This window comes from Carettochelys insculpta, chromosome 4 (genome assembly GCF_033958435.1).
Source record: "Carettochelys insculpta isolate YL-2023 chromosome 4, ASM3395843v1, whole genome shotgun sequence".
Classification (NCBI taxonomy): domain Eukaryota; kingdom Metazoa; phylum Chordata; order Testudines; family Carettochelyidae; genus Carettochelys; species Carettochelys insculpta.
Genome location: NC_134140.1, coordinates 48,478,178 through 48,493,875, shown reverse-complemented (window position 1 = coordinate 48,493,875; position 15,698 = coordinate 48,478,178). Strand labels below are relative to the sequence as shown.

General features: G+C 39.5%; 1 protein-coding gene across 2 annotated transcripts in view; it reads right to left on the bottom strand.

The window, feature by feature from the left end:
* Nucleotides 1-6,936: 6,936 nt before the first annotated feature.
* Nucleotides 6,937-15,698, bottom strand: part of SLAIN2 (SLAIN motif family member 2) — a 71,506-nt gene continuing 62,744 nt past the window's right edge. For both annotated transcript variants that reach the window (XM_074992736.1, XM_074992737.1), the window contains 2 exons: nt 11,701-12,019; nt 6,937-9,720 (listed from right to left, as the gene is read on the bottom strand). In XM_074992736.1, the coding sequence (XP_074848837.1) occupies nt 9,654-9,720; nt 11,701-12,019 (386 nt within the window). In that variant the 3' untranslated portion in view covers nt 6,937-9,653. The remainder of the gene's footprint in view (nt 9,721-11,700; nt 12,020-15,698) is intronic.

Sequence of the window (15,698 nt, the reverse complement as noted above, 5' to 3'; positions counted from 1 at the left end):
GCCATATTCTGAGTTTATTCAAGACAAAGTTAAGAGGAGACTTGGTCAGGATCTGTAAGTGCCTAAATGGGGAGAAGATAGTAGGGGGCTCTTCAATCTAGCAGTGACAGGCGAAATGAAATCCAATAGGTGGAAGCTGAAACTAGAGAAATTCAGACTAGAAATAAGACACATATTTTTACAGCAAGGGTGAGCAACCATTGAAACAACTTGCCCTGGGATGTGGTGGATTCTCCATTACTGGCATCTTCAAATCAAGATAGGAGTTTGTTCTAAAAGATATAGTGTAGCTCAGCCAGAAGCTTTTGGCTTCATGCAGGAATTACTTGGTGAAATCCAGTGGTCTGCGTTAAGTAGGTTGAACTAGATTGGGTGGGCAATAATTTTGACAAGAGTAGCTATTTCATGACTTTGGTACTGGGTGCAGGCTGGCTCTGGGCCCCCCCAGAAGGGGTGTCCCTGGGGTTACAAAGAGAGGTGTGAGTAAGAAAGAGAAACACTGTATGAGAGAGACAAACATTGTGATACATTTGTGCTGCAGTGTATATGTGACAGTGCCTGTGTGGTGGGGGGGCACAGGCTGGCTGTGTGTGACGGTGACACTGTGTGTGTGTGTGTGTCGGCTGCTACCGGGTAAGTTTCTGAGAGAAGCCACCCTCCTTGCTCTGTTGTCTCTGCCCTCCCCCACCCCCACTGCTCTGCATTTCTGTCTCCCTGATCCCTGCTCTGCAGAGATGAGCTACAGGGACATGGGAGCACCCTGACTTCAGCATTCCCCCCCGCCCCCCCACCGCCCCACAGCTAGCTGGAGAATCCTAGGAGCAGCTCAGCTGCAGACAGAACAAGGTGGGGGAGGAGCAGCGGAACACATGCTGCTGGCTGTAATTATGCCTGCTCTGCTACGCAGCCGGGCAGGCCAGAGAGAAATGGCAGAGGTGGGGGGGGACTGGAGCTGGGCATGGTTTTTGGACTAGATAATCCTAAGTGCTGTCTTCTGGCCTTAAATTCTGTGACTCATACAGCATCATATGCATCACACATTCCCCGTTCAAGGGTGGTGTGACTGGAACAATAGAAGTGACAGAAAACAAAGCAAAAGCCTTGAGCCTGTAAAGAGGGCCACATGGATGTCTCCCTGAGCCTGCAAGAACCCTAACTGAAGTCAGTGGAGTACCTGCGCCTGTGGTGTTTATTGCAGGACAGAGAGATCTACTGTAGCTATTGCAATACTGCCATTTAATTAGATATTTTAAACATTTTTGGATGTGTGACAAGGAAGATTAAAATCTTTCAGGGTTTAATACCAGAACATTATTAACTAATTGTCCTCTTTGGATATTGAAGAGGTACCTGCTATGTGGATGTTTGATGCATGTGCTAGGGTATGCCAACCCCCCCCCAGCCCCGCTCCCCAAGATAGGACAGGAATGATTTAACTAGCTGGCTTGTGGACAGGTACTGCAGTCAGTTCTCCCCTGCAGTGTCTGCTATAACTCTCAAGTCTAAAGGGTGGCTACTATAGCAGTAAGGAATAAGCAGGTAGGGAAAAGGAGATGAAGGGGAGAAAGCAGGCTTCAGAGGGTTGACTCTACTAGGATACGGTGTGGTTCTGTTTTAAAGCCTGGAAAGAACTGAGTGCTTGGATGCCTTGGGCCTGAGGCTTGGCCTAGATTTGTATAACGGTGTCACTCAGGAAGGATTGACGAAACTAAAGCATAATCGTTTAAATAAATGATCTCATGTGATGAAACTTCAGAAATACCTCTGAGACTTGACAGTCCTACTTCGTGTGAAAAAGCCACAGCCCTGAGTGATGTAGTTACACCAAACTTTTATGCGCCCTCTGCCCCCATGTAAATAGTACCGTCACAGGAGAGCATCTCTACCACCTCCCCCGGGGTGCAGTTACTAAGCCAAAAGAGCGCACACATCCATCATCAATTGAGCTGTGCTGAGGCAAATGTACTAGAGTACCTGGAAGCGAGAAGGAACAGTCGCACTGGCCCATCAAGGAGAAGACAAATTTTTGCTTTTCAGCTTTGATCTAAGAGGTTGTTTTGGTTAGCTTGCTCTTAGGGCCACAATGTGATTGGTGAAAGTAGGGAGCCTGTTAGTCTCAGAAAATGACCAGCAATATAACTTGGGCATAAGATTTCAGCTATGCTATTATATCAAGTTTGGCGCTGAGCACTGGTTACTTGGTATGTTAGGTATTGTATATGCCCTAGAAAAAAGTCTGGAATTATTCACTTATAGCTGCTTTAAGCTATAGGAAATCAGACCTAATTTGCCAACTCCTGTGATTTTTTTTTTAAATCATAAAGCTTGCACTAGTTGCTGTTTTTCATAAAGCTTCCAGCTCCAGGACTCCTGTGATATGGGAATCACAGCTTTGATTTAAAAACATAGGTAAGTTGCTAGACCTTAAAGGGAAACGCTTGAAAACATGGGCCAAGGGACTTTAAAGGCTCAAAACCAAGACAAAAGTAGCTCAGTTATTGTTTCTTAAAAATTTCATACTTTTTTGTGAAGGTGGGGAGGGCAGGAATGGCTATGTTTCCTGAATGTGGGTCCTGACACGGATGAAGGCCACTGGCATGAGCAAGCACAGCATTTTACTGGAAATGTCACGTTCATAAGTCTGTGCTTAACAGCTGTCATGTGGATAAGGGAGGTGAACAGAACCTATGGTTCATGAACTTTTATTTTGCTTGCATTTCCCAGGCTGCAAGCGAACTGTGTCCTTTAGAGAACAGACTCACCTGAAAAACCGCAGACATATATTTAACGTTGATAGTGCACCTATGTCAAATTCATGAAATCCTAATAGCTGAGGAATGAAGGTTAAGTTCTGTGACGAGTTTTTTTTCAAACTGGTAGTTAGCAAGAAACTTTACTTGATTTTATTAGATGACTAAACAAAAACTATAGTGAGATGTCATGAGTGGAGGTCACAGAGGGACAAATTAAAAAAAAACAAAACTATATTTCAGAATGAAAGCAGTCAGAAAAAGAGAGATCTGACTAAAGATACATGAAACTGTCAGCTTTTTGGAGCTTTGGGATATCTCCTAGCCAAAAAGATTTACTCTTGCCCCCTTTGAGATTATGGGAGATAAGAGGTCAAACACCAGGGACATTAGTATATTAATTTTTTTTTTTTTTTGGATACAATAAAGTTATCAGTTTGCTTGGATGTGAAGCAGGGGCAGGGCAGAACTAGAGCTAAACTTCACTCTGTTGATAGAGATTATGCCACATGTCAACAAACAAACTTTTTAAGAATAATCTGTTTCAAGTATTTAGTAGTGGTTGAGGCTTGCTCCCACTGAAACCAGTGGCAGTTTTGAAAGGAACTAAAATTCGGTGTGTGTGTATATGCGTGCAAGACTTTAGATAACAAATACCTCATCTAGGGAGGTAAGTGTTTAGACCTCATAGTAGAGACTACAATATAAATGTCCTCACCTCCCTGTTATTTTGCTATACCTCATAACCAAGGTGCCCTATAATTTTTTTCCATTAATGGGTTGAATTATGTGCCTCAAGACATGTGGATGTGCACCATCCATAGAAACACCTGCTTCCTGCTGAGCATGCTCTGCTGAGTGACACCTGACTCATTCCCGGGTGGCCACCTAAGTGCTCAGCTTGCAGGAAATACTGCTTATACAATGCCTGTATTAAAATTAGTCTGTTGATGAGCTTCTGTGAGACATGTCTTGCTTCTTCCCTTTGAAAACTCAGCATAAAGTGGCCTTCTGCTTTTTCCATGGAGATTTGTGGGAGTTGCTTATGATTGAAGGAAAATTTTGAGGAGTAAGGGGACTTTGAAGTTGCCCCGGCACTTCCAAGTACCAGCGGGTGCGCTGTGGCTGGACGCGTGTCTGTAGTTCAAAAGTTTAAAACTTTGACATTGCCATGGGGGTGGGGGAGGAGAGAATTTGCTTAATGAAGTGCTCCCTGTGCACCCAAGTGCACAGGAGCACTTCATTAGTCAATCCCCAACACCCTAATTACCTTCCTTCCTTCGAAGGAAGGTAGTAGTGTGGACACAGCCTTTTTAAAAAAAAAAAAAAAAAAAAACTATTCAGAATTCTCTCTCAGCTATTGAATTTCATGTTTTAGATAGTTTAATTCAAGCCCATTCATCTAACAAACCGTTTCATCCTGACAGGTGGGGATGGTGTCACAAATATAGCTCTCCCAGTCTGCTTGGCAGTGCTCCCATTCATAAAAAAAGACCCTTCCTGTACCTTAACTAAAATCTGAAAACCAAATAAGAAAGCCAACCACAATAGCAGCTAAGCTGTTAATATATTAAATGTTATGAATGGCCATAGTCAACAGTAATGATTAGTGCTATAGCTGTAGGAAGAAATACTATTGACTCTTAATTCCCTCACTTGCATGGAATGAGGTCATGTGTTATACATGCAAGTGTAAGTGGTGACTTTTTTCCCCTGGGATGCTGTATAATGCTGAACATTCCTTCACTCGTTCAAGATTAAAACCAATCCCTTTATAAATGGAACATGCCTACCATTACTGCAGATGCTGAATATGGAAAATGTTGCATACATGCTTCACAATACCATCTAGACACTGTGAAATGAAGCAGAACAATATGTAACAATTACAAAGTAGAGTAAAAACTGAGGCTCCAGGGGCTCCCTCCAGTGTTCATATTTTAGTTTGTGTGACAGAGAGATAGCCATGTCAGTCTATGTATCAAAACAAAAGAGCAGTCATGTAGCACTTTAAAGACTAGAGAATACAGCCAAGCTATCAGCAGATGTCACTGTAGTACTGAATGTTTGGGTTTTTTTTTTGTTTTGTTTAGGAACATTAAATTTTATTACACTGATAAAGCACTAAAGAAAACCTTTGAGTTATGCGGGGGGTTGTGTTCTTGCAACCACTCTGTAACTTGGATTTTTGCACAAACTCATGGGCTGGAGCCTGGTTCCTGGCTCCCAGAGTGGTGGCAAGCCAAAAACCAGGTGGCAGCCTGGTTCCCATCTCTCCCCTGCTTGCAGTACCCAGGAAACTGACTAGCTCATGGCTGGTCAGTTTCCTGGTTCTACTAGCATAGGGCAGCCGGGAACCAGGCTGCTGCTTGGTCCCCAGCTCCCCTCCACTTGAGGGACTGGGAAATGGAACAGCCCACCAGCGTTGGTCAGTTTCCTGGCTGCTTCTCCCTGCCTTCCTCCAGCTGCACGGCTATGGGAACAGGCCACAGACCAGCCAGTTACATGCAACTTGAAACTGTGTGTTTTGAAGGTTTAAACTACTCAGATGAGAATACCTGAAAATGATTTGCAGTCCAACGTTCTACGAAAGCAACTTGATATAGTGAAAGTGTCTACATTTTACTTTTAAGATTTAATTTTTTAGCTTATTCAAAAATCAGTTTACCAGTAGGGCCCATGTTTACATCAAATTAAACCATGTGTCATTCACCCATGATTACCAGCCATAAAAACCATGTCTACACTTGGGCAAAACTTCAAAATGGCCATGCTAATGGCCAAATCGAAGAATACTAATGAGTTGCTGAAATGAGTATTTAGTGCCTCATTAGCATGCTGCCAGCCACAGTGCTTCATAAGCACTGCATTTCGCTTGCATGCGGCTCATGTACGTTTGGAGGGTCCTTTTCTAAAGGACCCTCCAAACATCAAAATCTCCTTACTCCTATCAGTGATTTTATTATATATTGGTAACAAAGCAATTTCCAATATGATGAGAAAAGAGAGAGAGCAGCTTTACTTCACCTGTCCCCCATCTCCTTTCATTTTTCATTGCGTTACTAATATTTAAATTTAAAAAAGGACTAGCTTCCAGAAAGGAACAGGTGAGAGTAGAACTCAGCCTTCAAAGGAAACCCTGAAACTAAAGTCAGTTTTGGGCACAACTTTAGTTTCGTGGTAAGAGGAAGGAACAGTTCAAGTCTATGTAATGTGAGATGGACACATGATATCGGGAGACATTAAATACTTTGGTTTTGCTAAGCTGGCATTGGGCATTTTTCACAAGCTACTACCAAATTATATATCTTCACTCCAGAATGAGTATTTTCAAATGAGCTGTTGTAAGTATGTTTAGTTGGGGATGGAACATGAATGAATGGTAATGAACTTAGCTGCATGTCACACATTCTGATACAGGTGAGTATATGCAAAACTCCATGTACGGGACAAGACCAAATTACCAAATACAGAAAAGTCCTAATGGATGTTGAAGAGGGCATCTCAAGTAGGTGGAGCAGGACAGAATAAAGTGGTAAGTACATTAGAAAGAACTGTTTGGAACAAGGCTCAAAGATACAAATGAATACACGTCCTGGGCTTATAAACATTTGTCTGGCCAGACATCTCCTGGTGTGTAAGGGTCTGTTAGAATTCTAATGTAATTTGGACCTGGATAAGAAAAAAAATTGGCTACTACAGCTTGGAAATTGGATGCATCTTTTGCTGACCTAACCTATGCAAGGAAGTTTCCTAGCTACAGTTTTACTTCCAACTCAACAGTGGACACGCATTCTAAATGTACTGAAGACACCTGCACATTTCAGGCTTGATAAATAGCTGAATCCAGCTTCATATGATCTGAAAGGACAATGTGTAAGGTCAAAAACAGAGGCCTTAATACTGAAAGAATGAAATTAACTATTCAAACTAAAACCACAGATAAACAGGACTGGGGCCAAACATGTAACCGACTGGACTCGACACATTAATAGAGCCAATAAGCAAAAGGTCTAGTTGCTGAGCTACTGAAATTTGAAGTTAATTTTTAAGTAAATTAACAGTCCCCAATTTTACAAACTACTTTTCAGAGTTTAGAACTTTATACACAGAGAGCATTCTAGAGAGAGTTGAAACTTTCAAACAAAAGGTTTTATAAAAATGGTCTACAAAGACGAGTGCTTTGTGGTAAGAATATTTATATTTTTTTTCATTTTTTTCCATTTTTAACAACACTTACAAAACCATTCAAACAGAAAAATTAAATAACTTTGGAAGCAGAACTCAAATCTTTCTGCCTACATACATATGACAATTCCATCCTGTTGGCACAAAAAATAATCCACATTCATAAAAACCCTTGCTACTATATCAAACATAAGTTAAGTAAATCATAGGCACTAGTTTATCAAATCCATATTTCCACACTTCCGCAATATATCTGAATCTCCAAACACAGAAAGCTCCCGGATTTCCTGATATTAAGAAACTGGTAATACACAAAGGCTTCCTAGTAAAGAGAGTGTTTCTCTCTTCAGAAAATTATTAGCTATATTTCTGTGGGAGTAGAACAGCAGATAAAAGAATGCTTATGTAACTTAAGCTTAACATACTGTCAACAAGTGATGAAGGTAATTGCTGGGATTTAAAAAAATAAATAATGTACACGATATTCTAATGCAGTCTATTTTAAAAAATTAACCTGAATGTCTTCATCTGAATTTTGATTTTCAAAATTAAAAAGTCAATATTTTCATAATAAAAACCACCAATTAAAATCTCTTCTCTTTTACTGAAGACTGCAGCATTCCTTTGTAACATTTTAAAAAAGTGTGTGGGCTTTGTTGGTGAGACTAGATATTCCTCTATTCCTCATAGTAGCTACATGAGATAACACTAACTGATACACATAAGCTATGCCAGCAAATGACTGAAGGCTGATCAGTAGCATGTACTGGTTGAATAGTGCAAGGTAGCTCTTTCATAACCCCCACTGCAGGCTTCCTACCAAATTACAGTATATTTGATGTTGCAACTTCAAAGAGAGTCACACAAGAGATCTTAGTCACCATTGTAAGAAGTCCTTACATTATCAATACAAGTTGTGCTTGCAGCTGCTTGAGTAGTCACACCTGCAGTCTAGTCCCTAAAACTTTCTATTTGGCTTTGCTCACCTCAGGTAGTGTTGCATGGCTTTTCATCCAGTAATGTTAATGCTGGCCCAAAAGTTGAGTTCTCTGGAATTCCAAGATCAATTATCCTTTCAGTGGTGAGAGTCAAAATCCACTTACATTTCAAAACGCTGGTACTAATGGGGTTAAAGGCTACCTACCATCCAATCGAACATAAAGCTATTAGTGTTCTCCAGTCATTGTACAAAAGGTACAATCAAGTTAGCCATTGCTGCAAACTACACAGACTCCGTACGCTGAAAACTTCTACGCACAAGAAACAGTACTCCTTTTTAACTGACCCTCCCAACATATTTAGTTTTAAACCTTTATATTACAAATCTTCCAAAATAGAACAGAAAAAGCATTCTGTATGTTAATTGTACGAAACTTTTTCCACTGAGTAAAATGTTAGCAAGAGTGCTAATAAGAAAAGGTGAAAACAAATGTCAATATGTAAGTCTGAGAGCCACTAGAGGAATTTAATATCTTGTAAACATATGTAGCAGATTTCATACTCTGTCACCAAACAAGGTAAGATACAGATATGTAAGGCAAAGTACATAGTAAAAACATTAACATGGGCAATATCATCTGCAAAAATATTTACAATTTAAAATAAACCAATTTAATAAATGAGTAAAAGTAAAAAGTAGGATACAGAGAACTTCCTCATACCATGAAATATTACTTTAAATGAATATCATTTGGCATCAACAGTACAACTCATTTCCTTACAATTTGTATGTTACAAGTGCATAGTTGTCTTTCCTTCTCATTAACTATTAGCACGTACAGCTGTGTTCCAGGCTATAGACATTGTGGTGTGATATCAGAACAAATGGATAACTAACTGCTCTTGCCTTTTTAAGGAAACCTGCTGTTAAAAAAAAAAAAAAAAAGTCTTCCCTAAAGAGTGACCAGTATGCTATATGCGTGGTTCTATAGCAAAGGCCATCTTTCCTGAGCCAGGAACTGTAAGGTTTAGAAAGATTGTACAACTGATACTAAGCCCTTTTGGCAATCAAAATATAAGAGCACGTAAAACTGATGTGTCAAACAAAAGGGATGCAACTCACGTCACCTGAATGTGCATATATCTGCTGCATCCAAATCTTTAGTGATAAAACAATGCCATGACTGCTATTTAACATCTCTAGGATATATCCACAGAGAACTGCTGAATGCTTTCTGAAGGATGTGTGTACCACTTTTTCCAACCTGAATCTTCTACAATTTTTAAAGTAGGTGTTTCATTAGCACTGTAGTGACCTGCAATCAGAATGTTGGCTCTGATTAACATGCTAAAATTTAAATATTGTGAATCATTCTGCTGAATTAAATGATTGAATATGAAGTTTTGAGCAACTGGAGCTTGCTATTTTACTTGCTGTTTTTCAAGATGGGCATTTCTTTGGCATTTGTTAGGTTTTTGCCCAAACATTGGCCATTGTCATAAATGCTCAAATTGATACAATTTTTAACAAGCAAGGAAAAAACAGGTATGATAGTGATTCCATGTAAAAGTGATTGTATGATCACCAAATGTATGATGTTAAATGTTAAAGTGCTGCTTTAAAATCTCTGCCAGTTTGTGCTAAATAAAGACAGAGGTCTGGGATTTTAGAAATCCTGAAAGTCAAATCTGAACAGTCTGCATATCAAGCTGTTTTATAGCTTGGTGAAGGAGTGTTCATTAACCATTGAGATTTGCATTTTTAAGCTTTGCAGTTCAGTAGCAGCCATCTTTCCAACTCTCATCTTTCATGTTGCCATAGGTTTTAGGAGCCGGTAATGATCTAAAATAAAATGAGATTTATTTCAGTTTGGTTTGCACTTAATTTATGCAAGTTTCAGTCATTAACATACTTGAACTAAATGCAAGAACAGAATTCTTTTTTCTTGAAAATTAAACTATGTGCCATAATAGTTTTTGTTTCAGATATCTCTCTGCATTACATTGCACTTAGGAGAAACACCACGTTCAAGGTTTAACATTTTATCCTGAGCTTTTAATGATTTTAATACAGTGTTTAGTCATACGTAAATGGTGACATGTAGAGAACCTCATACAACTACACACTGTGGAACGATGAATACTACCTAATGTCATGCAAAGTAAAATACAGGTTGAACCTCTCTAGTCTGGCCCTTAGGACCTGACCAGTGCTGAATGAGAGAATTTGGCAGACCACAATATCATCTAGAAGCATTACCAACACTTCCACTGCACTGGACTGTCAGAAGACAATCAGAGGGAAATTACAGCTAAATTTTAAACAGCACAGAACACCAAGAGGCAGGACTTGGGACTGGAAACAAACTTTATGGGACCACAGGAAACTTGGCCACACCCATAATAAGTGGCCATTTGGTTAACTATTAATCATGCCGAATTACGGATGTTACTGGACAAAAGTGTGCTGACTAGAGAGGTTCAACCTGTATCTGGACATCAGTTTTACTGTAAAGCAGGCAAACCCTTATTGAAAGGGCAACGCCAACCATTTTTTTCAGCAATGGAATAGAAAATCTCAAAAAGAAAATCACCTTCTCATCCGCAAAAACACTAACAAGAATTTTAAAGTTAGCTACAATAAATATTTGACTTGATAATGGGGGTGGACATCCTTCTGTAAAGTGAGATCAGTTATGCCACAGTTTGGAAGAGACTGTTAGATTAGTATTAAGAATCTGAAGTGAGAAATAAGACAGGCTTTTATTACACTTTAAGATCACTAAAGAAATACTGAAGACAGTCTGCCTTCCTTTGTACTCCGTGGAAGAAACATGTTTTCAGCAAGACAGCTACAGTTCAATTATTTCCTAATGCACACATGCACCCTGCCACAGACTTTAGAAAAAAGTAAAACTCAGCTGAAGTGCATTCCTCTTCCTAAATATCTAAACCACTCTCTCACTTAAGGCAATGTGTCTCATTGGGAAGGTGAATGGACAAGTCAAGAGATCTTGGTTCTTGTTCCCATGTGCCACTGACCTTTGTGAAAATGTGGGCAATTACTTCCTCTTTGTACTACAGCCTTCCTGTTTGTATTGCACTTTGAGATGACTTAAGAAAGGCTCCATAAAAGATCCAAGCATTACTAAAAACTGCATACATGCCTATTCCTTTTAAGAGCTCAATAATTAATAACATGGAACTGAGTACAGCAAGCCTCTGAGCACTGTTTCTATTCAAATGTTTAACTAAGATTGTCATCTGCATCTTCATATTCACAGACTAAAAAAAACAGGTAAGGAGTAAACTAATTTGAGTACCATTAGACTCACCTTAATATATTTCATTATTTATTTGAACTGTTTAGCAGCTCAGTTTTTGCTTTAGTAGTATGCACCTAAAGATTTAACGTTAACATTGCTTTTGAACTTGCCTTTGCTTGTTTACTCATTTCCTAAATTAACTGTCTAGTGCACGTACTTTTAATGTTGGACACTGTGCGGATAAATACACACTTTTAAAATTAAACAATATTAGTCCTATACTACATTCAGTAATACAATCCAAGTACATATCATCAAATCAACATCTGACCCAAGCTCTTTTTGCAGGGATGGGAGGGAGTATAATTTATTATGACAGGAGAACAGGCTATTCAGAAATTAATACAGTAGGACTGGTTGTCGTTATATGTTCCTATTCTTTCTTCAAGTTAAGTTACTCTAGCTTTCTGTAATAGTTGACAATATATAAAAGTAGTATTAAGGGAAAGTGCTAGTTTCTGAATATACAACTTAAAATCCCTCCTCAGATTACTCACCTGCGAACAGGCTGTGCAAGTTTGCTGCGAGGCACTGGTATGCCCCCAGCAGAAGGGGCACTAGGTCTGGGCAAGCCACTCCTCACTCCTGTTGTCCCTGCTGGTCTGGTAAGAGTAGTACTGTTGATACTGCTGGCAGGACTTGGGGACCCTGAATTCTGAGCTGCAAGAGGTCCTGGTGAAGAACTGCTGAGTGTCAGTTGTGTAGCTTCTGGAGCAGCAACAGAACCAGGTCCATGGTTGCTGAATGCTTTCACTGGCTGTCGGAGAGCCAGAGGCGATGGCGCTGCAGGGGAGCGGAATTTACTTGGAGAAGGTACTGAAAAATTATATACAGAAAACAATCACCTTCTCTAAAAGTAATACTTGACTTATAGCTATGAGTAACAGTTTAATAGAGAACACAGGTTTTCACATGGAAAGGTAAATACAACAAAAGAGTACATGTATAGACATGTAGCCAATAAAACGGCATGGAGAAGAGGAGGTCAGGTAACCCGCTAACATCAAGTAATTGTTGTAAATTTTAGGACCTGTAGAATTATATAAGCCTGGACAGGCCTCAGCAGGTCTTCTAGTTCATCTGCACATGTTGAGGCAGCATTAATCTTTATATAGAGACCATCTATGGCAGGTGTTTGTCTAAACTGTTCTTAAAGTCTTGGAAAGATGAGTATTCCACACCCTCCCTAGGTAACTATTCCAGCACTCAATACTTGACTTTTTCCTAATATTCCCCCAGAGAATTCCCCACACCTGTAACTTAAGCCAGTTAAAACATAAGCATGGAAAACATGTTTGAAGATTTGTCCTCCCCCAGCCTTCTATGCTCTAGATTGAAGGTTCTCAACCATTTTCTTTGAGGCCCTCTCAAATATGCTGTTAAAAATCCACATCCCACCTGTGTCAGAACAGCAGCAACCCCTTCCCCCCTCCCCCCCCCCAAAAAAAAATTAATTAATTACATAAATAAAGGTATGTTGCTCAGATTTTAGCTTCAGCCCCAGATAGTAGGGCTCAGGACCCCAGGCTTCAGCCCCATGCAGTGGGGCTCCAGCTTTCTGTCCTGGGGTCCAGTGAGTCTAATACCAGCCCAGCTTGGCCAATGCCTTGAAATCTATTTGAGGTCCTTAAGAATCACTGGATTTCTGATTGAAAACAATCACTCCTCTCAAATAAGACCAGTTCTCTTAAACTGCTTTTATCAGTTAGGGTTTCCAAACAGTTTTTGTTGCAGTCCTCTGGATTCTCTCCATTTGTTCACATTTTTCTTAAAGTGTGGTGCCCAAAAGTGGACAGAGTACTCCAATTGAAGATTTACCAGTATTGACAATCAGGTCTTAAAAATGATAGTTCTCAAAAAGTTCCAGAGTAACCTGTTATTTTTGACAACAGCATCATAATTGTTGATTCATTCAATTTGTGGCCCACTATCCTCTTTTGCGGTACAGTTACCTGGTCAATTATTTCAGTTCTTCATTAGTGCATTTGATTTTCCCCTCCTATTTGTATACTTAGATTTTACATACAAGATCTTTAACATCCCTCACCTTGTGTGAGCAGTTTATGTTTTGATTCATGAGTGGTTTATGTTTTGAACAAGACTGTTCTCAATGTCCATCACAGTAAATGCCAACAAAGATTTTTGTACCTGAGTTATGTTAATTTAAGAGTATTTGACAACTCTCAGCTGCTTCAGATTAATTTAAATGGAAATGTTACATGCCTTATGGACAATAGTTTAAAAAGCACATTGCTACTAGTGGGAACATCTGAAGACCCTAGATTGCTACTCTATTTCTGAATAATAGTTATACCTGCATTTCTAACTCTATATACTGATTTCAATTAAATGACGCATTGCTAATGAAAAATCTAAGGATGCTCTGAAGCCCACCCTCATAATTCACTCCATTAATCGTAAGTTAAGACCAAGCATAATGATCTGATACTGTTAAAGTCTGAGCTACCTTATACATAAGAACGTGAGCCTAAAAGCTACCAGTTAAAGCACAGATAGAAAACCAGGATTAAACAGCCTACCCCACAACAAGGTATCGATCAAACATTTCCTGAGAAAATCTGCAAGCCAAAGTAGCCCCATTTGCAGTTTCACTTCTCTATTTAGAAACGCACTCCACTTATGCCTTGTTTCTGTTTGTGTTCAAGAAGCTACATAAAGTTTACATGTAGGGCCTTGGCCTAAATTTACTCTTAGTGGTCTAGTTACATTTCTGAGTATGAAAAACCCCAAACCCTGTTGGCACAGCTATGCCAGAGGAATGTTCCTGGCAACAACACTCACAATGTTCAGGGAAGTGGTGTTCTTTTCATCAGCATGGTCTGACCTAAGGGTCTATGTCAGAATAAGCTCTGTAATGTAGACAGTATGAACACTTACTCCCTTTTAACACCACCAGAAAAGCATTTCTTCCTGAAACTTCAATATAAAGACAGTTACATAACAGGAATTAACTTGTGCGTTGCGTGACATTAAATAGAATGTTGCTACATTTTAGACATTTATCGATTTTTGCCATCTGTCTTATCAATAGAAAGATACTGATCAAAGAATTTGAATTCCCGGGGTCACCAATGGCTGTACATCATTCCTAGTATTGCATTAGTGTGCGACCTTTACAATACATCTTAAATTGTATTCTCCAAATACAAGCCAATAAAAAACCAGTTTGGTATTTGTTAAGCCTTGCTCTGGTTTAAAAAAGTAAAACAGTATCTGGACCACATCTATTTCTTTGAGATCCTGATAGAATTCCACTAGCCTTAAAATTAGCTTTTTGCCTTTTTAGGTGGATTCCGGGATAAGGCAGACCCAGGAAATTAATTTACTAGTGTATTTTCTGAATAAACTTCATGATCAACAAGCAAATGTAGTGGTTATGAATCTGGGTGTTCAACAAGGAATATACTATGCCAAATTTTCATCTGCCAGAGGCCACGATCATGGCTGGCTCCCATTGTGACAGATGAAGTACAAACTTGAAGGAGATAGAAAGCAATAAATTAATTGGGAACTAAGGCAATATTTGACAATTCAAACAAAAGATGGAACACAGAGGGAGGGGAACAACCAGAATAAGAGAGCCATGCAGATTAGTTGGATATGCAATTAAGTAGGTTATTAACTATATTAAACATCCATATTTCCATTGCCCTCCTCCCTGGCCATGTTCACTTGGCAACTTTCCATAAACACCACAGAAAAAAGTGCATCTTGAGGAGGAATCTGAAGCAGTAGATAGCAGCTCTCTGAATAAGAGGGGACAGTAGGCAATAATGCATGAGGCTTCTTATGCAAGAAGCTGGCAAACAAGTGGAGGGTTCCATTATTAGACATGGACAATGCAATAAGTTACAAAAGCAGATAATAGGGGCTACAGCATATGCAACTTTAAAAAGCAAGGAACAGAAGACTAACTGATCAGTGGAGACGAGGAAACTGGAAGAGGGATTCAAAGGAAGTGCTGCGGACAGAATGACTTGAGAGGAACATTGTTTTTGCAGTAACATTCCTCCTAGTTCCAAAATATGGATTCTTAATGACACTGTAAAAGGTCAAAAGACATGCAGTTGTTTTAAACAAATCCCTACAATCTTTGATAGATCTTATACAGGTGCAAGAACATGAATGTGGTGTCTTATACATCACCCTGACTAGACTGTTTTAAACCCAGCTGAGGACCATTGTTCTTACATCAAACTAAATGGCCCCTAGCTTTGGTCTGTTAGGATGTTTGAGGTACTCTCCTGCAGGCACAAAAGCTAGAGAGCTTCTAGGCAAAATGAGACTTACAAAGTAGTAATGTCCTTGAGAATATGACCATTAGAGATTGTTTGCAAGAGTCCAGCAGAGATATGCACCCAATAACGTAAAACTCCCCAATCCCATAAAGTCAGTTTTCTTCTGAATTGCAATACTTTGAATAGACTCCCTGTGTAGGCTATAAATTCATAAAATACTTCAGTTACCACAGTAC